Below are 26,338 nucleotides of genomic sequence, written 5' to 3' on the forward strand. Positions count from 1 at the left end.
GAGCCAGAAAACACACTGGTGTTGTTTGAAGGCTGAGCTGTTGCATGCTGTATTCAGAGTGTTTCACCCTTAGCTTCCATACTGCTTTTTGCAGAGTGATTTTCAGGGGAGGCACAGCTTGGCATATAAAAAATGTAGAGGGGATGAACATGTTTCCATCTTATCAGCAAATCACTTGAAGAAAGACAATTCATTTTTCTGCGGATATCTTTTAACAGTAACTTCTGTGGACCATGTGGATTTATTGTACACTGCACAGCAAATTGGGATGCTTTAGTAATTGAGACTGCAGTGCTTTATTGTCTTAATAACACAGCTGCAGAGTAGGAAAAAGAAAAATACCACAGACCAGAGGTATGAGTATTTGTTTAAAAGCAGAGATACGTGGTGGTATTTCTTTAGTTTTTAAGGTAGTTGCAAGAGGCAAGCACTGTTTTGAATAGAATTGACTCACTTGGCTGTAGAAGCTACAAATACAACAGAGGGGTGACAGAGCTGTATGTAAGAAATACATCCTCTGTTCCTGCAGGCTGTTAGCATGCATGTGCCAATCGTGTCCTTGACTGGAAAGAAGCACCATCTGATCAGGTGCAAATGTAAGAGCATCTTTCTGGAGAAAAGTAAACAGCATGTGGGCACGTGTGTCTGACTTATCTCAAACTAACCCTTAGTTGCTTTAGGATATGTGATTGTAAAGGAAAAAACAGTGGTGTCTGACCTATTAAAATCATATAATCCATCCGTTCTGTGGTCATTATGGTGACTCAACAGGCTAAGTATTGACCTACACCGAGCGACTGCAAATTTGTTTCCCAGACTTGGTTTTGGGAGTGGTTTCTGCAGCTTAAAGTTTAGGGGAATGAAATATGGTCATGGGTAAAACTTTCAAAATTGGCCAAGGGACTTGGGAACCCAAACCCCATTTTTTAAGATTACATATGTAGAGTGTGCAGACTTATGAGACCCTTAATTTGCAGTGGAACAAAGAACTGAGATTTCAGCAGTTTCTCTATATCTAATGTGCATTCTTGGGATCTGAAATACTTCATAAGCTGCTGCGTATGTAAGCTGCTTTTGAGGATAAGTACTGAGGGAAGATACACAAACCTAAGTTTCCTTTTGTCCCATGGATTCCAAATTCTTCCAGGTGCCCGCTGCTGGTGATGGGTACAAAAAGCAGCATGGCTACTTCTGTTGATGAGAGGCAAAAACCATTTTCTTTTCTAAGTTCCCAGTGTTGTCAGCCCTGCTATTCACTGTTGCAGTTGTTCTGAGTGGGAAGAGATGAAAGCACCATTTGGAGGTGAAGGTTGAACATCTTCAGACGTTGAGCTGTAGTGCTAAGAAACGAACAGGCTGTATCAGAGGAAGTGATGGGTTGTTGCCATAGCAGTGGTTTTGCTGTCTTCCGTTTTATGCTTTTGATTATTTCCTTGGACTGTAACATCTTTGTCAGAATTGTGTAAGAAGAAAAAACAAGAGAAGCCGAGTTTGAATAAAGCAATTCCACTGCTTGAGGTGGTGCGTTTGGTATAGTGTAGTATTCTCAAAACCCTTATTTCTCCTCTGTACTACCAAAACACCCCACCAACACCAGCTGCAAAAAATAAACTGAAGCCCAGGATCCAGAACCCTTTAAAACTGGAAAGAAAATGCAGATAGACAACGTCCAAACTGATAAATTGCCAGGGTTCTGGTCAGTGTGTTTAGAAACCTTGCACTGCCAAACATTCAGTGGGGTCGTTGCCACCTGTCAGTAACAAATACAGTTGACCGGATGTTCTTAAAAAAAACAACAGTTTCTCAACATGAGGTTTTATTTCTCTAAAAACCACTGTTAAATGATAGCCCCTGGCACAATACTGCTGTTGATACTAGCACATGTTGCCTACATCCTTATTATTCATCTGAACTCTTTGGAGTTAGAGGAGGGGGTGCATCCTTCCTTGTATCACTCTCAGCTGTCTGAACTCCTCAAAATAATGTGTGTTTGGAGTGTCCAGGACATTAGAACTTTTGGCTTCTTCTGCAGCATTGGACATGCCATTGAGGATATTATACACATGTATTTCTGTAACTTGAAGTAGGAGAGCAGAGTTTTCACAAGATAAATCCCTGTCGTATTTAGATTCAGGGACTTGATTTTTTTTGTAGAGTTGAATGCAAATGAACAGAGAGAGAGAAATTCAGGTTCATAGTTTACTCACAGACAGCACACAGACAACTGATGGCATGACCGCACAGCTAAACCAACACAGTGAAAGAAATCTTTGTATTCTTTGTTTTAATTTGAGGTCCATTCAGTTTGAGGCCTGATGTAATCGGATGGCTCGACTGGCAGCGTCACACCTGTTCTCCCAAGAAAAATCATCTTCTTTGAAGGATAAATCCTAATTTATGGAAGTTCTTGCACTGTTGTGAGCTGACAAAAAACTGTAAATTGCTTTTGGAGAAATCAGAGGGATAAAAGCATCCAAAGGACACTTAGTTGCAACACCAGTTACTACATTAGTTCTTTGATTGTAATCTGTTCAAATTAAGGATGTCGGTCTCCTGAATGTAGAAGGACCAGAAAGTTAAAACTGTGTGTGAGGGAATTGGCTTCAGTATGGAGTGGATGGTGCACGGTCCCGGGAGCAGGTTGTAGGAGCTACTACTGCTTCTGTGAATTTAGAGAGAGCTGTAGGACCCTACAACGCACTGAATATTTTGGTTTCATAGTTTATCTTCCATGTAGAGTGGAATTGTATATCCTTAAAAAAGAGAAGGGTTTTGACTATGACAGCTGCAATCTAAGAGACACTGAAAAGCTGAAGAGCTTGGGTTAGTGGGCAAAAGATCTTTTCCTGACTTCTTGCTTACTTTTGTTACGTAGAGCTGCAAGTTTAGTGAAGTCAATGAGAGCTTCACCTTTAGCACAAGGATCACATCCCAGAGCTATACATTAGATGTGCATTTGTAATGTATGGAGGATGGGAGATAAATAGAAATTTCTCCATTTTCGATTTGAACTCAGCCTCAGTTCCTGAGGTTGATCCCCACTGCCAACAATGAAACGATCATTCAATCTTGAGTCCTTTGATGACAGCAATGGTGTAACTGTGGTGCACAGCTTTCAATGTTGTGTCATCTGAGTGGATTTGGAAGATGTGATAAAACCTGTGCCTCTGAATCTGGTCCACACTGCCTCTGCCAGAGCTTCCAAGGATAAGTTTTGGTACGTAATAGCCAGTTAGAGGAGAGGAAGTGCTCAGGGGAGGAGGCAGGATGTTTTAATAAAATACAAAATGCTTTCTCCTTTTTTTTTTTTTTTTTTCTTTCTTTTTTTTTTCTTTTCTTTTTTAAATCTTCCCCACGTTTCACTTTGCAATCCATTTGTGTCCTAACAAACTTGATATTCACGCTGTAGTTGTGATTGTTTAGCATTGCTATTGATTTGTTTGTGTGATGAGAACCTTTGAGGATCTTTGGCATCAGGAGTAAGGGGAATATGAATAGATGTATAAGTTTAGAGGCTGATTCAGTTTTAGGAAGGGACTGATGGCAATATAGTAATAAGCACAATAGAAAACAGGTTAGAAACTCTGGGCTCTAACTGTAATTAATGCTTGGGGCCTGATAGGTTTTTTTATTTTTACATTAAGGACAGAGTTCTCTTCTCAAGCCAGGTTCTTCTGCATCAAATCAGTGTAAGGATCAGAGGAGAGAATCTTCTCTCTAGCTTCTCTCCTCAAGCTGGTCAACTTCACAGCCTTCTTCAGATGACCTTCAGCTTGATTTGCAAGGAATCCCATGCTTGCAGCTTGCCAAGTTCTCTCTCAAGGTATTTTTACCTGTTGCTCTTCTTTACTGGAAGGGGAAATTATTTTCTTTGGAGTGTTTTTAAGGTAAAGTATAGTGCCTGGCATGCTGGGGAGGTGTGAAGTCTGCATGGAACAGAGCCACATTGTGCAACATTCTGGCTCCCCTAGAATAAGGAGCATTATGCCTGCACGGCATTGCATAACCTGAGCGTAACACTGGGCAGTGAAACTTCTCCTCACCACTGCCAAGCAGACCTGTTTATTTCAGTTGTTTTTGTTTACTGCTGCATTTTTAAGGTCCTGAGGGAGATGCATGTATGTTGAGAGGAGAGTTTAGGTTCCATGGGAAACTTTGTCCTCCCATGGCTGTTTTCCCAGTAGTGTGGTTGCTTTCTGATACCTGAGAGCCACAGGTCAAGGACAGGGTTTTCTGCCAGGGGTTCTTTCCCATGCGTGAAAGAACAGAAAGCTCAACATGTGAGACAATCCTTGTGTACAGCAGTGTATGGTCTGCCAGAGTTGGTACCAGTTATACTTTCATATGCAGGAGCAAATTAGGAGTTTCCAACAGCAGCACAACTGTCCTTGTCCAAAAAAATAATTTGTGACAAGTGGTACCAAGAAAGCATCACTTGTTTCCATCTGAACTTGTTTTCATTTTTTTGTAAAGGTAGATCCTTGACAAACATTTATTTCAGAATCAATTTAATCATTTTTGAAGGCTGTGTGCACATATCTGGCTTTATGTCCCTCTTGTGCCACAAAAAGTGAGCAAGGTAATAGTAATTCTTGCAATTCTTGTTTTTGCTCTTGAGAATTTTATTAGCTATGTTCATATGGTCAGTAAGACTTGCTCCTGTAGCTTAGCAATGGGCATATTTCTGCTGTTTTAGGTTTTGTTTTCTGATTCTCGTGACTTTCTGAATTTCTGGCATCAGAATGTGAATTTGGCAGGCACTTTCTTTTTGTACAGTACTCATACTGTGGTCATTACAATTTTTCAATCATTGACTATTAAGATTTCACATGCTTCAGGATCTACATAGCTGTTCATTCCACGAATGCCTGTTTTATCCCTTTCATTTCTTATGACATGAAATTTAACCTGACATTCTAGCATGGTCTGGAGTGTATTTTGTGGGACAAATCCAGCCCAGAGGGACTCCCAGCTCAATAACTCCATGCTGCTTTGATGGTTTTCTGGCACTACTGTACTGGAAAAGTAGTGTAGAAGTCACCATTAAGGTGCAGGGATGCCACACTACATGTGTTTAGCATGCTTTTCTTGAATATAAAACAATTCAGGATTTAATAATCTTTCAGTAATAATTTCTTGTTTGTGAGAAAAAAAACTGGGAGACTAGCAATTAAGAAGATTGGATTATTAGATACTATCGATATACCAAACCAATCTAAATCTGGAGCTCTCTGGATATGTCTTTAAACGAAAATGAGTTTCAGAACTTAATAGAAATACTTGTGGAGTTGTATAAATGTTTGGTCCAATCCTTGCGTCCCCAAATAGCCTAAAGGCTACAGGATACATAAGAATGACAAGCTTTTAGAACTATGGAAGAGTGGTAGTCACCTAGATTGCTGCCATCTTTTGGATCTTCAGAAGTTCTAAGCCAGTGCAGCAGTTTACATCTAGCTTTGTTGCAATTGAAACTGACTTTTAATGTGAAATATTCATTAAGTTCATTAAATTTCATGGTCCTCCTGAGCTGGAAGGTAATGCTGCAAGCTTACTGGATATTTTATTTTCTACATGTATTATGTATCCAGAGGACAGTTCAATAATGAAATGTGAAATTGTGACTGAAAGCAAAACAATGCAGAAGACCAGAATTACTGTGTGCACCGCAACATCACATATTAAGGCTAGTTATGATAAACCTTAGTTCTTTACCCCATTAAAAAACAAACAAACATCAACAAAACCAAAATCCATTGTAATAAAGTTCTGCACATTTACCTTCAGGTCACTTGAATAGTTCAAAAGTGTTGCATCCAGAAATGGCTTCACTGGCCCTTGATGGTTGAGTTCTTTTGTGCTGAAGTGCTTTTGGGAATCCTCATCTTCATAGCTATTGCCAAGTAGTATTTCGTATCTTTGAGTACATGTTCAAAACACACTGTGAACATCTTTCCTAAAGCTAACATTAAAGAAGTCAAAGTTGTATGGTATCTGTAACAAATATCCTAGGTTGCCTATTGCAAACAAACTGTTTTCTAGTAGATTATATATTTTTTTTAAGAATTAACTTAATTTTTTTTAAGGCTTATTGAGGTAAAAGAAAGCTCCCTCAAACCACTACTGCAGAATGGCACTATTTAGCAGTGGGACAAAGGAGAAGAATATATGCTTTCGTCCTGCTCTGTTCTTATTCCAGACTGGGACCAGTTACAGAGCAGAAATGTTGTGAGTTCACAATGGAAAGACCCTTACAGTAGGGTTTCAGTCTCTGATGTTGTCCATATCTGTTAGATCTGATACTGTCATGCTTAGCAAGCAGTTTGTCGTCCTCCCATCATTTCTTTTTGGGAGTTCAGGGTAATGTTGCTACTTATCTGAAAATCAGGTGATTCAACAGGTAAAAGTATTCCTAAACATGAATTTGCTATGAAACTTTAAAGTTTCATCCAGTTCCAACTCTCTGTCTCCATCTATACCAGGCTGCTCAGTGCCCCATCCAACCTAGTTTTGAATACCCCCAGGGCTGTAGCATCCATAGCTTCTCTGGGCAGCCTGTTCTCTTTAAGTAGTCTGTCTGCATGGATACCTTGTTGTTTCAGAAGTGAATGCTTCTGAGAGGGGATGCCTGGGTTTTCCCTTAGTTTTCGGAGCAGTTTTGTTCCTGGCAGTGCTAATGACTTCTAAACAGTTGTGTGGTTCACAGAGTTGATGCAGTGAGTGCAGCAAAATAAGGTCTCATTTTTTATTCTTTCAGTATCTCCTATAACTGTTTGCAACTGTGGTTTTATCATATTCAGATACTTTTTATTTTTTGCCAGGAAACTTATGATTCTACCATACTGTTAGGCAGCCAGCACTAGAAAGTTTATTCATGCTATGCAGTTATGGTAATTCTCAGAGGATGTTTATTATTTGGAAAATGGAGTTCCATACAGGATGAGGAATTCTTACTACAATTAGTTCCCAAATTAACGTATCACTGCTTTATTAGATCCAGATTTCTTGGCCTGCATCTTCTGTACAGGAATCTCATATCTTTATTCTTGTCTGTGGTGGCATCTGGGGACTAGGAAGCCTCTACTTATCATGTCAAATACCTGTACACATAAACACAGAAGAATCTGCAAAGTGAGGCCAGTTTGTTACCTTGCCTTTCTCAGGAAAGAGTGAAGATTGGGTAAGTTGCTTGATAAAGTGTGGAGGTATGGTGGGTACTCTACTTGTTATAGAGGAAAAAATTGTAGGGGACAGTAAAAGGAGACAACGGCAGGAGAGAGGGCGCATGCCTTAAGTTTATTTATTCCCCTTTTTTCTTAAAGAGTGAAAAAGATGCAACATCAAACTACCTCAGTGTAGGAGAAGAGGAAAGACTTGCTGTCTTATTAACTTACTTTCTTGGGCTGCCTGTTTCCAAAACCAAGCATAAGCATCTAGGCTATGATTCTCTATAGATTTCTGGTATTCTTTGAATTTTCTCACAATTTTGGTTTGTCACAGAACTTTTAAGTGTAGAGGTTTTCACGAAGATACCTCTCATACAACGTATTTTAAGTTTGTAAGTCCTTACTGTAAAGTAATCTCGTTTCTGGGGTAGAAAACATTTTCACAGAGATGGAGGCAGTACTGGATGTAATTCATCCCACTGTTTACCATAGTCAAGCAAGGTCCAAGTGGCACACGGTGGAAGGAAGGCACAAACTGCTAATTGAGGCACTACCAAGTGCTGGTGCCACATCTGCTTAGCTGAATGTATTTGTAGTGGGCCAGCTGAGAGGATCTCATCATGTATTGGTGTTTGGAGTCCCAGCATGTGTCTGAAGCACAACTTAGTTCACTGAATGTTCTGATAGAGTGGAAAAAAACACTTAAAAAGCATGTATGTCTCTGCGGGGTAGATATTGTAACTGAGATGCTTATGTACTGTAGCAATAGTAACTACAAACATTGTTCGGTATGTTCAGTGTCCTATGGGTTATTTCTTTTACCATGGAAATATTCTTCAGATTTCCAGTATTCTCTTCCTCATTGGCCTAATGAATGATTTGCTGATTGCAATTCATAGCCCCATTTATAAGCAGTCTGCTCTTGGTGATTTATCTTCCAAAACATTTGAGTGCAGTTTTGGGCTGTGAAAATCCATGGACAGCTTTGCATTTTAGACAATGTCAGGAGAACAGCATATGTATGATGTTTGCGGAGAAGTGTGTGTAATATCTGAACAAGCATCAAATACATAGCCAAAATTTTGCTTAAGTTGTTATTAGCTTGAGCTGTTCATGTATAAATTAAGCTTTATTGCAGCTGAGCTTAGCAGACTGGATGCCAATATGATACACCTGCAGTTCGGAAGGCTGAGGGCAGACAATACCAGCACTGGGCTTTGTTGGCATAGAAAGCCGCCTGCATCCTTATCCTCTGCTTCTCTGGTTGCTGCTGAAGGAGATCTGTCCCTCTCTAAGTCCATTAACAGTATTAATACCATAGAGAGAACACAGTTATTTGTATTTTTAAAACAGGAATTATTTTATAACAGTATTTATTAAAGCTGTAGTAAAGGTAAAGGAAACTTTGTTTTTATATAGCTCAAAGAAAAGTGTGGCTCCCTGCCAGTATAATATCATACGCATGATGCTGGGCTATGTGTTGGGAAGACACCCCAAAAAGAGGCAGACATACCTGTTTGCTAAAGACTTTAGTGTGTATTCGTGTCAGATGCTAAATGGTAAGCCTATTTCTGTCATGTTTTACTCAGCATGAGTAGTCTAAACATGTTCAATATGTCTAGTGACCTTTCCCTGAGTCATGGAAAACTTTCAGCTGTGCCAGCTCTGTATATTTATACCGATATTATTTACAGGTCTTGTCCTTCTTGCTGTTGGTTCTTAGAACTCCCCTTGAATGAAAAATAAATATGGTAGGTTTTTAATACAATTAAAATGGCTATAGACTTTCTTAAAAATAAGAATGTATTCTTAGCTATTCTTACTTTAGCTGATTGCTTTGTCTTCAGGAACTGTTGTTTCTGTGATGAACTGACAGATAAACTGCAGATTCTCTCTCAGTATGCTGGTGAGTCCCCTCCAGCAAGTACTCAACAGTTTGAAGAGAAGGGTTTTGAGATGTACGTTCATCTATTAAAAATTTATATATTTGCAATCCAGGTGATTTTAGAACATCCTGAGCCCTGTCTGTATAGAGAACATTGGTAGGTCTTCATTTTCAGTGCTGCAACAGTTTCATTGCTGTAGCATTTACAGCATTATGTTTAAAGGTAGCTCATTATGTTCTGTTGGGGTATTTTTTTTTTTTTTGTTCTTGTTGTTTTTTGTTTTTGTTCTTTTACATAAACCCATTTCCCTTCTGTTGTCCTTAAATACCATTTGCATAGGATATTGGTTTAAGGAAGCTTAAGATTGATGGGATAAAACAAATCAAATCAGGCCCTTACATGTGTCTACCTCTGAATGCTTTTGTGGCCACTGGTTCCCTATTTGTTTCTTGCAGTGCATCATGGATATTGCTTAGGAGTAAAACGTGGTAACTGCTGGAAGCCCCTCAGAAAAGGGAGAGAAATTGCAGCTGTAATAATGAGCAGCATAATAACTCAATAGAGAACAAAAATAAAATAAAATAAAAAATAATAAAAAAAATCCCCAAAACAACACAATAACAAGAAAGAAGAAAAAAAAAAACAAAACACCACAATTTTGTGATGATCAGTTTTGACAAGTAGTTTAGACTTGTCATTTTTCCCTCTGAATTCTGAGCATGCACCGCTTGAATCTTGCCTCCCCAGACCTGATTTTAGAGTGTTTGTGCAGGTCTTTTGACACATTCAGTCACTGGAAACAATGAGATGATAAAGTCAGGATTAATTGTAGAAGTGTAGAGAGATCATAGAATCATACAGTCCTTACAGTTGGAAGGGACCTTTAAAGATCATCTAGTCCAACTCCCCTGTGATGAACATGGACATTCACAGTAAGATCCGGTTGCTGAGAGGCTGGTGCAGCCTGTTTTTGGATGTCTCCAGGGATGGGGCTTCCACAGCATCTCTGGGCAAACTGTTCCAGAACCTCACCACCCTCACTGTAAAATATTTTTTCCTTATATCTAACCTAAATCTACCCTCCTTAAGTTTGAAACGATTTCACCTTGTCCTGTCACCACATAACCAGCTGAAGAGTCTGTCTCCTTCTTTCTTATAACACCTCTTTAGGTACCGAAATGCCACTATCAGGTTGCCTTCTCTTCTCCAGGTTGAACTACTTGGGCTCTCTTAGCCTGCCCTTGTTGGGGAGGTGTTCCATTCCTTGGATCATTTTTGTGGACCTCCTCTGGATGCTCTCCAACAGGTCTGTAAGTCTCCTGTACTGAGGACTCCACATCTGGATGCAGTACTCCAAGTTAGGCCTCAATAGCAGAGTAGAGGGGCAAGATCCCTTGACCTGCTGGCCGTGCTTCTTTTGATACGGATATGGTTGGCTTTTTGGTCTGCATGGGCACATTGCTGGCTCATGGCCAGCTTGCCATCCAACAGTACCACCAGGTCCTTTTTGACAGGGCTTTACTCAACCCTTTCACCCCCCAGCTTTTATTGGTAGTGGGGATTGCTGCGACTCAAGTGCAAGACCTTGTAGTTGGATTTGTTGAACCTCATGAGGTTTTCCTGGGCCTGCTGCTCAAGCCTGTCTCAGTCCCTCTGGATGGCATCCTGTCCCTCAGGCATGTTGACTGCACTCTGCAGTTTTGGCTCATCCACAAACTTGTTAAAATGAACTCCACTCATCCCTGATCTCCGTCTAGGCATTGAGTCATTGACTACCACTCTGCGGGTTCAGTGCTGTGGCCAGTTCTTTGTCCATCAAACAGTCGACCCATCAAATCCATATCTTTCCAGTCTGGACAGAAGACTTTTATAGAGGGCCCATGTCAGAGGCCTTACTGAAGTTGAGTTAGATGACATCAGTGGCTCTTCCCTTGTCTGTTGATGCAGTGACACCATCACAGCTTCCTTATACTCTTCCCATGATACCTTTCTCTACTTTCACTGCCTGTGCATCTTCTTTGTGATGAGGATCATCAGTTTGCCCAGAGAAGCTGTGGATGCTCCATCCTTGGGAATGTTCAAGGCCAAGCTGAGAGAGGCCCAGGGGAACCTAATCTACTGGGAGGTATCCCAGCCATTGCAGGGGGGGTTCATTTAGATGATCTTTAGAGGTCCTTTCCAAATCAAGCCATTCTGGGATTCTATGACTATCTGAGCTGTCACTATCCTTCTAATCCCCAGGCTCCCCGTGAAATAAGAATGGAAGCTCTACCCTTTCTGCAGAGACCCAGCAGAGGGGATCAGCAATCACTACCACTGCTTTTGGGAAGACTCAGAAAATTTTCACTTAAGTTTGTTCAGTACTTCTGGATAGGCAGCAGTGTTGAGGATCCAAGTCAGTCATACAACTGACAATATCAGAACTTAGTGATGAAATTTGCCTGTTACCAGAAGAAGGAGCAGCCATCAGTATTCTAAGATCACCTGCACATAAGGCTGAGAAGGTCTCTGAGTTGCCATAAAACCTGTTCCTCGTTAATGGAAAAGGAAAGCCTTATTTGGGATGTCTCTGACTCCTGCTTTTCTTAACACTTCTCATAAAATTTGCAACAGACAGAGAAACCTGTTCTTTGCAACACCTGCACATACAGAATATCTCAACTCTAAACTTCCTATTATGCACTGAGCAAGCTTACCATGTCATATTGTGGTCTTGATTTTGTAGACTAAACATGCCTAGTTACTCCACAGGTCATCTTCTTTAAACATCACATTGTTCCTGCTGTTCCCTGGACCAAATCCAGTCTGTCTGTTCCCTTACATGGCATCCAAAACAAGGAGCATTACCACTCTGACCTCATCAGGGCTAATAAATGTTCTCCCATGTCTTGCATCTGATGCTGCTGCTAATAGGCCTAAGAATGCGATTTACTTTTTGGCAACAGGTCCATATCCTGGTTTATCTTTAGTCCGTCATCTACAGGACTCACAGATGCTTTTGTTCAAAGCTACTGACCAAGCAGTTATTCCACTTCTTATCTTTGTGGATCTGTGTAGTCCTCATCCTTTTTAACAGTTTGCACGTGGTGATGCTGTACATTCCATTCGATCAAGATGATCTGGATAAATCTGATCTTTTTGAATGTACTTGAGGCTCTTTCTAACTGTTTCATTGGTGAAGTGCAGTTTTCATCAAAAAAAGCCAGTAATAACTGAAACCAGGCATGGGATGGATCTGTTTTGGAGGAGGGAGGTATTTCCATTTTAAATGGCTTCTCAGTATTGACGCTGAAAGCTTTTAACTGTTTTCTTATCCCATAATGAAGTGATTTGTGAACTGGAACTTTCTTCATTATATAATGGAAAAGACCTACAAGCATTATGTGCTTAGGGAGATGTGGACAGAAGAATGGGTAAATGTAAGACACTACTCAACAAGAACGTGGGGGTTTCAATCCTCTGCTTTTAACTTCCTAATCACAATATGTTCCCTATAGTCAGGGCTGTACTCTGCTGTCTTCCTGCTTACATCTCTGTGTCATTCCTCAGCCTTAAATCTGTTCCTGTTAAGACACGTTGTCCTCTGTCTGAAGTGAAGGTACTTCTAATTGACCAAGAACTGTAAACTAACCTTTCTAAATCATCACCATTTATTGTACCACAGGTCATCAGATATGTGTTTGAAGTGTCATTTGCATTAGAGCTACTAATATTTGTCTCTAATTCTGTGTTTTCTCTCATGCAGGCATTCCTTTCTTTTCCATAATTCTTTTATTTTCCACACTTTCAGTTAATTTCACCTGGACTTTTCATGCACACAACTCTTTGTATTTGAATCCAGTCACTAATTTATGTGCTCAGCACACAATATTAGTTTTGACTTATAGCTGTTGAAGGAAAAAGACCCGCACAAAGGATTATGGATGAAAAACAAAGAAGTCATTTTTACGTTGGAGATGGGGAGGGAGAATGAAGTGCTGTGCCAGAACTTCAGGTTGCATTTCTTTTCAGTGAAGTGAATCTCCCATCTTCCACAAATTTTATTTAAAAATAAACTATACTCAGATCTTTGGATAAAGATGTTAGAAAGCTAAAGTGTACTTAACTTTCAAACTGTGCTGTCTGATTATCCTAGCCGGCCTGACCTCCAAAATCCCTTGAAAATAGATATAGTGCTTTTATTTTTTACTTTTTTTTTTACATTGGACAGATATCTGAAAGGCCTGAATCATCCCTTTTAAGGAAATCATTGCAGATGGAAGATGGAAATCATGACATCTTGGGGAAGTAATCTGGTACAAGTGAACATCCTCACAAGTTTTTCCAGGGAATGTTCCACCATGAAGTAAGAGTTTGCTCTATTAGAAGAGAGACCTACACACTATCTGTTGTAAAGGGCAATCTGTTCTTCAAACTTCTTTATTATTTTTATACAGGAGTTCATACTGAAGAGCAACTAAGTGGCCAAGTATGTGGGTGATGGAATTTACAGTCTAAGTGAAGAGAAACAGCTCTCTTGGATTTCATGCGTTCCCTGTTCATAGTATCTGAAGATCCTTTTCTGTTTGTATGTGGAAGTTAAGATCCATGTACATATGAAGGTGCCATGCCCGTTCTTAGCTGCAGAGATGATGTTTATTTTTCGTTATCCTTTTATTCAAAACTGAATGTCTTCAAAGGGGAGACTGTTTATTTATTTGTGATTATGGACCTTATTCTGTTACGTCTTCCTTCTGTATGAAGTAAATACTATCCTATGGGTGCAGAGCTAAAATCCAAATTAATATGCTTTCTCTGAGCCCAATTCAGAGGCAAGTGTGATAACTCCAGATAAATCTCACAGTTACAGGAAATATTAAAAACAGGAACACAGGTATGTCTTTCCTGTATCCTTTTTCTTTTGGGAATTACTCTGAATTATTGTAAGCATCGTTTTTCTGGCTATCTCCAGATGTTAAATTTCTGCTTACTTTTTTACTTTTATTTTGTGTTTTTCCAAGCTCAGGGAGTGCCTTAATATAATTGCATGCTCAAAAGAACATTTTTGTCTCAATTTTTAGCATCTGTTCCTTCTATTGAATTATTTACTCCCCTTCTGTATGTAATGCAAAGAGAATGAAAAGCATAATAAATAAACAAATAGTAACGTGCCTTTGTCATTTCCCTCCTTGCCATTCTGTGCTTTCTGAGGTCTTTAATATATGTTGAGATGAGAGTCCTGGCCTTGATCACTCTTTCTGGATCTTCTCTAAGTTCTTCTGTGACTCCCAAGTAAACTTTATTATCATTAACCTGTTCAGCGCAGCAAGACCTCACTAGCCTCTTTACAAACCCAGAACAAGAAAATAATTAATGACCTCAAGCATATTTTGATATTACATGGCTCTACGAGGATATACAGTGTTCCCTAGGAGGTGATTCTACTGATTCATTGGAAAGCATTATGGTATTCTGACCGCATCTTCCAATCCTGAAGTTCTGAGCTATGCTGTTGTCTACTGAGGGGCTCCAGTTCACAAACATACCATTACTTATGGAGATTTGGAAGTGCTTTCTATTAGGGGCAGTGCATATTTTAGCCCCTTGAAAAACACAGCTCCCTTAAAAACAATGCTTCATTGTTTTCCTGGGTTTTGACTTAAGTTGGAATATGTTGTACTCGAGGGTGCCACTTGATGGATCAGGTTGTTTATTACGGAATGTCAAACAGCCAAAAAGAGACAGCAGGGGAAAGAGCATTTTTGCTGAATAACTTAATTTCCCTTACTATTTGCCAAGTATCTAACCTAATTTATGGAAAGAAAACAAAACAAAACAAAAAAACAGTTAAAAGAATTAGGCATTGCAGATTTTTTACTGAGTTTTGTAATTAAAGTCAATGAAATATGTAATCCTTTAGTTAATGAAGATCTGACTTTCCAGCTTTTGTTTCCTATTTTTGCAACTTTCTCACTAAATGAACATCAACATTAATAGGATTTAACCTGCCTGATTCTCTCTGCTTCAGAAACTGGTAATGCTGGCAAGAGTTCCTCACATACCATGCTAGTTAGATACCTGATACAGAGGGCTTGGTCATCTTGACAATAAAAAAAAGGGTCTTTACAATCTGTGAATGATTTAAGTCAGTCTAAAAAATACTGCTTCTTCACAGTATCAGATTACATTTGCTGTCACATGTATTTGCACAATACTATATTTGTACAATATACCATAGTCCGGCATCACTGCCAAACATGTGAGATCAAATATGGTAAATTACTGTTGTTCTTGAGGTCTGATACACCAAAAGAAAAACACAAGTCTGAAATTACCGAAACTTCGTGGGAAAGAGGAAAGGAGTTCCCAGAAATATACTGAGAAACGAATGCTTCTCAGTTTTGAAATGAGATATCTAGAGCTTTCCAAAAGCAGATGAAAGTTCTTGACCTGAAGAGTGTTTATCAACTGTCTGAATGTCTGCATAGTAGCTTTGCTCCCTTGAAAATGTTCTTAATCTGAGAAGGTGAGACGAGATTTTGTAGTCATCTTTCTAGTAGAGGTCTCCATTCACTTAGTACATCTTTCCTCAATAACGCTGGTACTGATATGATCATTTTACGGGCTATGTTATCAAAAGGGTATCAGATAACTCTAAAATTCCGGAAGTACCTGTGTGTGTACAGAAGAACAAAGGATTTGTTTGGAGTGGTTTTAGTAGGATTTCTTCTAGTTAGAAATGTTTCTGACCTCTTTCACAGTGTTGAATAATGCCCTTTTACAAACAGAGCCGACAAAGAATGAAATAATACTACAATGGCAGACAGATGTTCCAAGCTTTTGGTTAATCTCAAACAGTAAGGCAAAGTTAGCTTTGGCTCTGCTTGATACCTTAAATATCAAATGTTGCTCCCTGCTGAGCAATACAATAGTTCTGATACAAATAATACGTAACATTTTGCTTTCATTTCTTTCAATTGCTTTATAATAATTACTGAGTACTCTGACCGATGTGAGTGGAAGTTTTAGGGATACAATAGCTGCAGCTGGGAGAAGTGAGTCAGCAGGTTAAAATCCTGGACACATAAGACCCCATATGTCTTTGCAGGAAAGGAAAGTCTGTTTTATGAGAACCATTGTTCTATTGTTTTGGGGGACAGGAGCTGTGTCTTTGTTCTTTGTTAATGCAGAGCCTAACACGAGTGGTTCCTGGTCTCTGATTAGTGACTCTCTGGTGTTACTGCAATCAAAAAACAAATGAGAACGGAATCTCGGGGTTCCCGTACTGTAAGTTGCTTGTCCAAAGCCACATTGCAAAATGATACAAATTTCAGGCACAAGGAATTTCTTTCACCCCATCTCAGCCACAAACCTCTGTTTTGTTTCTCTTTAGCAAATAACCCTGTTGAAGAGTTTCAGTGTATCCCATAGGCCTTGGCATTGCTGCTGCCAGCAATTCTGTTCCCTTAGCTCATATAAAGGCCACTAGGCTGCTCCTTCTTTCTAGGCTTGGCAGCTGGGAGACAGCGTACGGAGGTGTAGAAGTGAATCATGGGAGTGGTGAGGATGTGTTGGACTGAACACTACCTGATGTGCTGCAGCACTGACACCAGGGTGCCATGGCACCTTTGTGGCAGGAGATGAAGCAAAGCAGGTAGTGTGGTTTTGAGCCTCGTGACTTTTTTCTCAGTAACACTGTGAAGTGAATTTATTGTTTTGGATTGCGTTCATAACGTGCAGTTCAATGATCCGCTCAGAATACAGGTACTTAGATAAGCTCATAAGCTTCCCTAGGAGAGCAGGATACTGAGCACAGTGTGTATCCCACCTACTTTTAGCAGTCAGTGGGACTGTTTGCATAAGACGTGGTCCAGTGTTAAGAAATCATGTAGTGTATGGGAGCAAGAAACGTGTATGTCTTTATGTCTTGGAATGTATCCATTTTCAGGCCCAGACAAAGGAAACATTAAGAACAGCGAGAGAGTCCCATTAGGCACATAGTGTACAAAGGGTGTGAGGCGTAGGATAGAGTAGTACAGAATAGGACAGGAAAGAAAGAAAATAATCTCAGTTGGACAAATACAGTAACTTATCCAAGTAACTTCTGCAAATCTGCCTGGCTGTGCCATGTGAGGGGGGTACGGCTTTCTTGAAATTAAAGTGTAAGGAATGAAATTGTTATAAAAATAACATAAGGAGTGGGCACAGCCTACAAATATGTTGTAATTAAATCTTCTTCAGGAAAATAAAACGCACAACTAATTAAAAATAATTTCCTCCTCTGTTTTTTTGCCAAGCCTTATTTTCAGGATTCTGTGCTTCCCTTGAAGCAGCCAGTGAAACCTCAAGCACCTAAAGCAAATAGAGGCAGTACATTTAGGACTTGGCTGTTACAGAAAAAATAAAAAAGAAAAAAAAAAAAAAAAAAAAAGGAAATGATTTTTCAATATTTTGTTTTAAAATATGCTCGATTGTAATTTTTATATCCACACGCATTTTACTATTAATTTTGGCTGGCGAATGCTTCCCTTTATAAAACAACAGCTTAACCCTTCACCTTTCATGTGCGGTTAAGCTTAGATCCTTTGCAAACTTGTGTTTCTGTGCTCGCCATTTTCAGGACACACGCACGAGCAATTGTGTTCAAAATTTAGGTGTGAGGTATATCGAAGTTGATTAGTGACAATATAGATAAGTTCACCTGCTTATCCTTGTTCACATGAGTAAAGCCACTCTCTTTGGTTCTCATCTTGTCTGTGTGCCGCTGGTCATGCCAGTAGTGCATCAAATCATGTCTTTGGTATTTGTGCCGCAGTTGTTCCCCTCTGCCTCTCCAGGAAGCAAAAATGTGGGTGGTGGAGCCTGTTGCTCTGCAGAATGTATGCTACAGACATGTTTAGTGATGAGCTCCATTTGTTTGCATTTTTCAGATTCTTGTTTTCATTGTGACTGTTTTGTAATGCACACATTGCCATCCGCATATAGAAGGCAGAGTCAAGGAAGCTGACTTCTCTGGATCGTGACCTTCTGCAGTTATTTAGGTCATCTTACTGAAGTCACGGTGGCTATTTATGTGCTAGAAATTAAATGCATGTGTTTGCCTGACTGAGGTTTGAACTACTGTTTCGTTGAAGTAAAGGTGGTGGCATGTGTCCCTCATGCAAGGATGTCAACTCTTGGGTTTTAATTTACAGAACAGAAGACACTTCTTCCATGAAATAGTTTATGAAACAAACAGTGGAGAAACAGAAATCATGAAAAAAGTATTGCTAAAAATGCAAAATAAAATTGATGTGGGAAATAAGTATTAATTGAGGATTTAAAGGAAAAAAGAAATGAAAGCGTACACACTTTATTCCCAATAGTTTATACCACTTAATTAGTGTATAGTTTTTGTTATTTCACAAAATAACTGTATTACCACTCAGATATCTCAGGTGTTGTTAGTCTCATCTGCCTTATTCTGCTTTCCTGAGAGTGGCTGGGCAGCCAGCTGAACAGTGGTTGAGACATGGCTGGTTACAAACAACATTAAGTGTATATTGGTTTTCTTGTGACTGTATTCTCTGGTCTGGGTATGAGGCAAAAGTTTCTGATGTGGTTATTTGAAAACAGGCTTGGATTTATATGAGGAACTAAGTGATTCATCAGTAGATCATCACAGCTCTGCAGCTTTGACTAAGATCATGGCAGATGAGCTTGGGCTAATACAAGCTTTTGGTCATAGTTATCACAGAAACAGGAATGTTTTGTTAAGATTTAGGCAGGAGAATGGTTTACCACAGGGAAACTAATATGCAGTCAGCCTCTGTGTGAATCTTGTTAACGTGCCTGGTGACTTACTTCCTCACTGAAAGCTGAATAAGCTACTTTTCATGTGCAGAGCTGGGCATGAGTGGTATGCCCCAGCTTACCTCATGCCAACTTTGTTCACGTGTCTTCTTCATTGCCGCTCAGTTTGGCTAATGCCATTTAGCTTGCCCGTGTTTCCATACACAGCTGCTTAAGTGATCCTGCATGCATCACAAGAAATAATGCTTCAGAATGTTGCTAAGATGCTTTTTGAGCATTGTTGAAGATGATCAGAGGGCTGGAGAACCACCCTTGGGACTTTTTATAAGGGCACGTAGTGACAAGGCAAGGGGAGATGATGGTTTAAAATTGGAAGAGGGTAGATTTAGACTGGGTATTTAGACTGGAAGAAATTTTTTTCTGTGAGGGTGGTGAGACACTGGAGCAGGCTGTCCAGCAAAGTTGTGGATGCCCCTTCCCTGGAAGTGTTTAAGGCCAGATGGGATGGGGCTTTGAGCAATCTGATCTAGTGGGAGATGTCCCTGCTTACAGCAGGGAGGTTGCAACCAGGTGATCTTACAGGTCCTTTCCAAACTAAACCATTCTGTGATTCTGTGATTCTGTGATTCTGTTATACACTTCCCATAATGCAAACTTCAAGTGATTTTCTGTCAGGAGTGGACGAAGTGACTCCTATCTTATATGGTTGTATAGTACCAATTAACATTTTAATTATTTTGATGTCAATTCTGTGTTATGTAAACTTCAAATCCCTCTGAAAAGATGGGGACAAGGAATCACAAGTGGAAGAAGACACTATTACAGATGAGCAAGGTGAAGCTGTGCGAGGCAGTTAATCCTGTCCCCCTCTTTTCCCTAGAGTCACCAAGAGACAGCACACTGTAGCCAAATACTTGAGCTGAGAAGTTCATGGGATGCTCCTAGTTATGAATTCCCTGTTCTCAAAACTCTGAGGAGTTTAGAGTTTGGATTCCAACTCTGCTTTGCCAAAGGTGCAGAGCTCTCATGAGGATGCTCTAAATTGTGCTTTGAACAACATGTCATGTGATTGATAATGCTAAGCACATTAGAGAAGTTAGGCCCCTGGAATTTTTGGTTGTATATTCAAAATCAGCTGATATTTGCAATAATTTCAACTCTCTCAGAAGGGCATCACCTCCTTTTCATAGGTAAGGTCCACCGTCTTTGGTGGAAGCAACTTCTGTAAGTATGGGCTACATGAAAATGTCCATGGAGAGGTTTGTTATCTACCCTGATTGTAGAGCTTTGTCAGCTCTTACTCTAAATACAGAAGATAATTTTAAATCCTTATTAACTATCATTATCTGGCCACTCCATCTCACTGATCTCTGAACTTTCTCGTATGTCTGCCTCTCTTTTTTCCTGCTTTCTGCTGTCACTACTTCTTTGGATCTGGTAAATCTCAGAGCTAAATTTTGCCAGGAGGAGGAAGAGCTCCTCAGACCTGCATTTGGGACCATCTATTCTTGCTTCACCGGCACATCTGACTAAACTACATGGATTTCCATGGAGGAGCATCTTGGAGAGTGGCAAATACCACGTCTAATCAGCTCAAAGAAAGGCTCTGCTACATTCACAAGAAGCTGAATCTATTCAGTCTATGCAAACAGGTTTTTCAGGAGGTTTATAACTTAGCCAAGTATGGGCAACTTTTTATGAAAACTTCTCTCCTGCCAACTCTCCGGTTTTTTCTCCAAAACGTGGAGGCACTAGAAGCGTTTTAATGAAAGTTATTAAAAAAAACAAAACAAAACTAGTAATAACAACATGTTTTTTTTTTCTCTTGGTTGTTCTCAGAAGAGTTGTTCTGTTGTTCTCAGAAATGGCTGAGCCAGTTCAGCCTGATTTATTTATTTTGGAAAGAGTCGGCCGAGACAAACTTTAAGCATGGGAAGTTTCAGCCGAACTGGTTAGTCTTTCTCAAAGTTTGGCAGAGTTAAAAGCAAGTGAAAATGGTCTTGGACTGAGAAATCAAGGGCGAGTTTAGTTAATTGACGGTGCTCCTCGTTTAGTACAGAAGGCTGTCGACGTTAATTGTTGTTTTTGTTTGTTTCAGATTCTTTGAGTATATACTGCTCTATAAAGATGCAGTGATGTTCCAGATTGAGCAAGTTACAAAGCTCTGCTCGAAGATTGCTCTGACTGAGCCATGGGATCCATACGATATCCCCGCCAATTCAACATTCGAAGATCAGTACTACATCGGGGGACCTGGGGATCAAATTATGGTACAGGAATGGTCTGACAGAAAACCAGCCAGGAAATGTACGTGCATGCTTTTGTTTAATCTTTATAATAATGATCATCTGTTACCTGGGGGAAAATAAAATTGTTCACGTTTCACCTCAGCCTTCCATGTTTCCATAAAGTCTGCAGGAAGACACAATAAATATCTCCCCTGTACAGCATATTGTTTTATTATCAGTACATTTTATTAAGAAAATATTTTGTATCTCAGCAGGATCAAATATGCCTGAGGGATTTATTTGTATTTTATTCTGTATCATTCGGATTTTGGCATAGAACAGCATCATTTTATGCCTGAATCCAGCAGCCTGGATGCAAAATTCATCTATAGAATAACAGTAATATATGTAGGTCACTCGGAAAGTAGTGCCTCCTATTTATTTCCATGACAACTACAACAGACACAAAGAGCACAATACTATTTGATAAAGCAAACTCTCATCTACAAGACAGTTGTTTTTCAGCGTAGTCACCACCATTAGCTATGCATTTTCGGTGAACAAGAGCCTGCATGCCATGCATGTGAAAATCTGCACCAAAGGAGGTGACCCACTGTTGCTGTTGCCATTGCTTGAAATGCACCACCACCTCGCTGTGCTGGCATCCATTGTTTGTTCTTCATAAACTGTCAGCAAGTGCCAGTAAATGTCAATGGGTGCCATTTTTTCCACATGGAGGAATTCATTTACACACAACAACAAAACATGACGAAATATTGGTGAGAGGGTTCAGTCTCTACTGTCATACCACCAACATCTGCTTCTGACATTGTGGGCCAACATAATAAAATGGGAGGCATCACTTTTGTAGCAGACTTCATCATTGAGAGCACAAACTAGCATGTCTTTGTTTAAAGATATAGTAGAAACAAAGCAGTTGTCAATGTGTATCTACGCACTAGTATCAAATGTCATAGAACACATGGCTGGGCAGCAGTGGATATTGTTAGTACACACCTAAGTATTGTTATCCACAACACGAGTAAGAAATGTCTGCTCCCAAGGCTTAGTTCTGCATTTTGGCAATTAAACACCTGCATCATAAAGAAAGCAAAATTTTCCAAGGTACAGTATGTTAGTTTTTGGATACAAAGCAGTTTATTAGCACACTGGCTTCGATTTTGTCTGTGGTTTAGCGATGACCCAGACAACTATAAAAGTAATTTTAAAACCCCATGAAATTTATGGCATTATTCACCTACTGCAATACTTAAGGTTATAGCCACCAAAATATATGGGCTGATGAGGAATCTGAGCATTGAGCCAGAGGAAAAATATATATATTTTTGAATAGAAGTAGAAATAAAATGAAGGGTAAGATCATTAGACCTCTGTAACTATGTCTGTGTATCTTCTGGTATTCTACAAGTGACAAGTTATCACTCACTCCAAGAATTTTGTTTTTCAGATCCAGTATTTTGTGAGCTTTTATGGAACTTAGTATCCTGATACCTTCAGTTAATGATGTGTGATTTTTATCCTGTAGTATTTCAAATTTCCAGTGCTTTTCTGTATGATCGTTCTGAAGAAATAACGTCTTAAGTTTGTCTACTCGCTCACCTTTCAGATAATACTGGATGGATTCCAGAAAGTACAATGCTGTTGAAATTGTGAAGGTTTCAGTGGTGATGCAGAATACCTTGGTAGCATTATATGTTGCTTTATTTTCTCATTCAAAATTTCTTGCTGAGGAAAAGAATCTTCCATTTCTGGATACTAAAAAGCAGACTCACTCAAATTAAGACATTCTTGGTATATTACAATGTCCTGGAGAGGTGTGTTCAAATACTGCTTGGTTTGCCACCCTTTTTTTTTAGTTACTGTACGTGCATTTCGTCTCGGTGCTCTTCTGTTTCCAATAATGCTGTTGTGGTACAGCATATGAAACAATACTGGAGGAACAGAAAATAAGTGTTTGGTTGCTGCCGAGTGAGAGAAAAAAAGCCTCATTAAGACTGGAAAAGATTTTATACAGATGGTACTCAGAGGAGGCACGTTGTAACCTCGTGGCTTTCTGCTATGAAGAGATCTGAAGCACGTGAAGTAATCGGATCGAGTGGTGTATGATGGAAGGATTAAAGAGAGATCACAGAAGGGGTGCATTAATTAAATAAATTTACAATTAAGGTTTTTAAAAGTGAATGGTGTTCGACAGAAACTGCTTTGATTGTACTAATATCTGAAATAGAAGTAGAGGTGATAACAGAGGATGGGGGGTAGAAGAGAGTGACAGAATGACTCTTGAGATAAGCATGTCATGGAATTAAGCTGAAGTTAAAGAAGAATGACAGACTTGCTGCATCACATATGTGGAAGAGATCAGCATTAAATATAGTCTAGAAGTAATGAGTGACCAAGTGGGAATGTTTATGTGGAATTACAGAAAATAGAAGTGATCATGATAGTGATATTATGAAGAGATATTGGTAAACAGATGGACTGAGTTAAGAGCTAGAAGAAAGAGGAATTGTATCTGGAATATTCCACTTCTTTGGAGAAAAACCTGTGCTTGAGACAGTAAGATGCAGAAAAAGTGAAGCAAGGTCATATTAATTTAAATTAAAGATGTGCGTGTCATCAATATAAGAATGGTGGTTAACATTTTAGACATTAGGGATGTCAGTTCTGGTCTAAAGTCCCCATCACAGCAGAAGACAAGCAATTAGTTGTGTAGGTCAGTGCAGAAATATGCACGGGAAGGGACAGAAAGGGATGCTTCATACAGTTGTGCAGTTCACTACTGCCTAAGACTGTGTTGAGGTCCAACAATATGAAATGGACAAGTTTTCGGTAGTCATACCTTTCAACTTGTTAAGGCCAGAGTGTAAGGTGATAAGTCCCTACACTAGCCAAGTTGAAGACATTCACCTTCTGAGAAGACAACTCCCCGAGCATTGCAGGGTAAAGTGCTGACATGACAGTAGCATGAATGATGGGAAGAAAACAGATCTTTGCAAAACAAACTAAATTTGGAACTAAGTAGGTAGCGAAATTCTTTCAGAAGAGGTGCACTTGAGAGGCAACATACCAATGCCATGATTGTATCACAGTTCAAAATGTGCTTGACACTGAAATGTTCAGGATTAAGATTGCCATGGTTTCTAAATCAGTACCAATCTGTGGCTCTTCTTGGTGTTGTCTTGCATCTTCTAATAGGGAATGCTGCCATGGTAAGCAGACTGCATAGGAACCTACACCTAACTAGCTACTATTGCCCTGTAGGATAACAAAACCTATTCCACTACAAATGCCATTAGATTTTCCAAAATTCACCACATCTTCTACTAAAGTACTTCTTAATTCATCATTAAGGTTATCAAAAAGATAGGGCCCCATAAATAAGTATGGGTAGTCCCAGCCTATAGGTTTTGCAAGAGGGGTGGCCGCTGTGCTGTTAGTGTAACACATTCCTTCATGCTTGTCATCTAAAGTAGTCAAATTTCTGCTTTGTTTCAGTGGAATCTTGGGTTGGCGTTTACACAGTCAAGGACTGTTACCCAGTGCAGGAAACCTATACGAAGAACTACAGTGTGACAACCTCCACTCGCTTTTTTGATCTAAAGCTTGGTATTGCCGACCCCTCGGTGTTCACCCCACCCAGCACCTGCCAGACAGCCCAACCAAGGAGGATGAAAGATGAATGCTGATTATGGACATTGGCTGCCCCGGGCAAACAAATATTAGCCAGGAGAATAGTTATTAATAGTCAACTGCTGACGTCTAACCTGATTTTTCAAGCTTATTGTTACTCTTTTGGGAATTGTAAGTTTTCTCTTGAAAGAGAACATAAACATTTAACCGAGTAAAGTATGCAACACAAAAGATCTCTTTCATCGCATTAATCTGTTCAGTGATGCAGTTGAAGTACTATATAGTTACCACTAAGATAATATTTATAGATATTATTTATTTAAGCTGTGGCTGATTTTCCTTTTGCAAAGATTTCGTTATTTATTTTTTCAAGAAGACAAAGCATAAGCAGACTGCAATAATGGTAATATAATGTAGGAAAAGCTAGATTATGTTATTGTTACTTCTGGAGACTTGAGTGGAAATGTCCTGGGCAAGACCTCATCATCCCTGACCAAAAAATATTCCATGTAAGACAATGTGCATTAAAAGCATGGAAATTCATTCACTTGGTTTTGTTTTGCTTTGCTTTTGCTTTTTTCTTACTGCCCTTCAGAAAGGCAGTAGTCTAATGTTTGAGCTGACTTTTGTTCCTTTTGCAAAGAAACAGGAGTGGTTCTATTCATGTAGTGCTCACCAACATGCAAAATCTTCTCTGTTTCTTGGGGAAAGGGCATGAAAGCAAGGGGAGAGAGGGACACCTCAAAAAAGTAAGCCAGAGTTTTCATGCATTTGCCATACTTTGAATGAAATATTCTAACAGGGTGCAATTAGACCTTTTTTGTTTGTTTGTTTTGGGGTTTTTTTTGGTCATATTTTACTTTAGCACTCTCATTTCAAGGCAATACTAGTTTTATCCAAAGAGATGAAGAGGTGCTGCACTCTAAAAGGCTTTAATGTTTTGTAACTATCTTCGGAAGTCTTTCATCAAAAAGTATGGAAACACCAATATACTTCCAGGTAGATGTGGAATAAAAACCTGTTCTTGATATATAATTATGTTAAATCAGGAATCAGTGCCTGGCAATCTAGGTATTGTGAAAGACCAAGTTGCGTGACAGGTATGGGAAGATGGGAGGAGGAATCAGAGGGAAAGGGAGGTTTTAGGTGCCTCGTACATGGTCAGGGTGGAAGGCACTGAGATATAAACAAAAATGACAATCTTGCTTTCTTTTGCACTTACTCCATTGATGCCTGCCATCTTTGTTGTTTAGTTAGCACTTCAGACCTTGTCATCTTCGCATCTTTTTCTGGTGGGCAGAAGAAAAAGCTTTGATAAGGGAAATAAATAGCTGAAAAAGTGCAAGAAATGCACATATTTTGCTTAAAAAAAAAAATAAATAAACCAAATCTGCATGTACCATCAGGCCCTCAAAGCTGCGGAATGGTGATAGGGTTTCAAGCTTTTACCAAATGAAATTAGTTAGCTTATTCTTCGACATTTTATTTATTATTTGCAAATAAATTTAAAGCCAGGTCCTGTCATATTACACGTATCAGGTAGCAGTTTATTCGTCTGGCTGAAAACAGCGATACTGGGAGGTTTGGTGTGGTTTTGGCAAAGCTGTCAGGTTCTGTCGCTTCCTTAGTGGCTGTTGGA

The 26,338-nt window shown here is 39.4% G+C and overlaps 1 protein-coding gene across 1 annotated transcript in view; it reads left to right on the forward strand.

Moving 5' to 3' along the window:
* EPDR1 (ependymin related 1) overlaps positions 1-25,242 on the forward strand; it is a 28,572-nt gene extending 3,330 nt beyond the window's left edge. Inside the window, exons 2-3 of the mRNA XM_072329907.1 lie at positions 20,919-21,127; positions 24,565-25,242. Of these exons, the coding sequence (XP_072186008.1) occupies positions 20,919-21,127; positions 24,565-24,755 (400 nt within the window). The 3' untranslated portion in view covers positions 24,756-25,242. The remainder of the gene's footprint in view (positions 1-20,918; positions 21,128-24,564) is intronic.
* The last annotated feature ends 1,096 nt before the right edge of the window (positions 25,243-26,338 follow it).

This window comes from Excalfactoria chinensis, chromosome 2 (genome assembly GCF_039878825.1).
Source record: "Excalfactoria chinensis isolate bCotChi1 chromosome 2, bCotChi1.hap2, whole genome shotgun sequence".
In the NCBI taxonomy this organism is placed as follows: Eukaryota; Metazoa; Chordata; class Aves; order Galliformes; family Phasianidae; genus Excalfactoria; species Excalfactoria chinensis.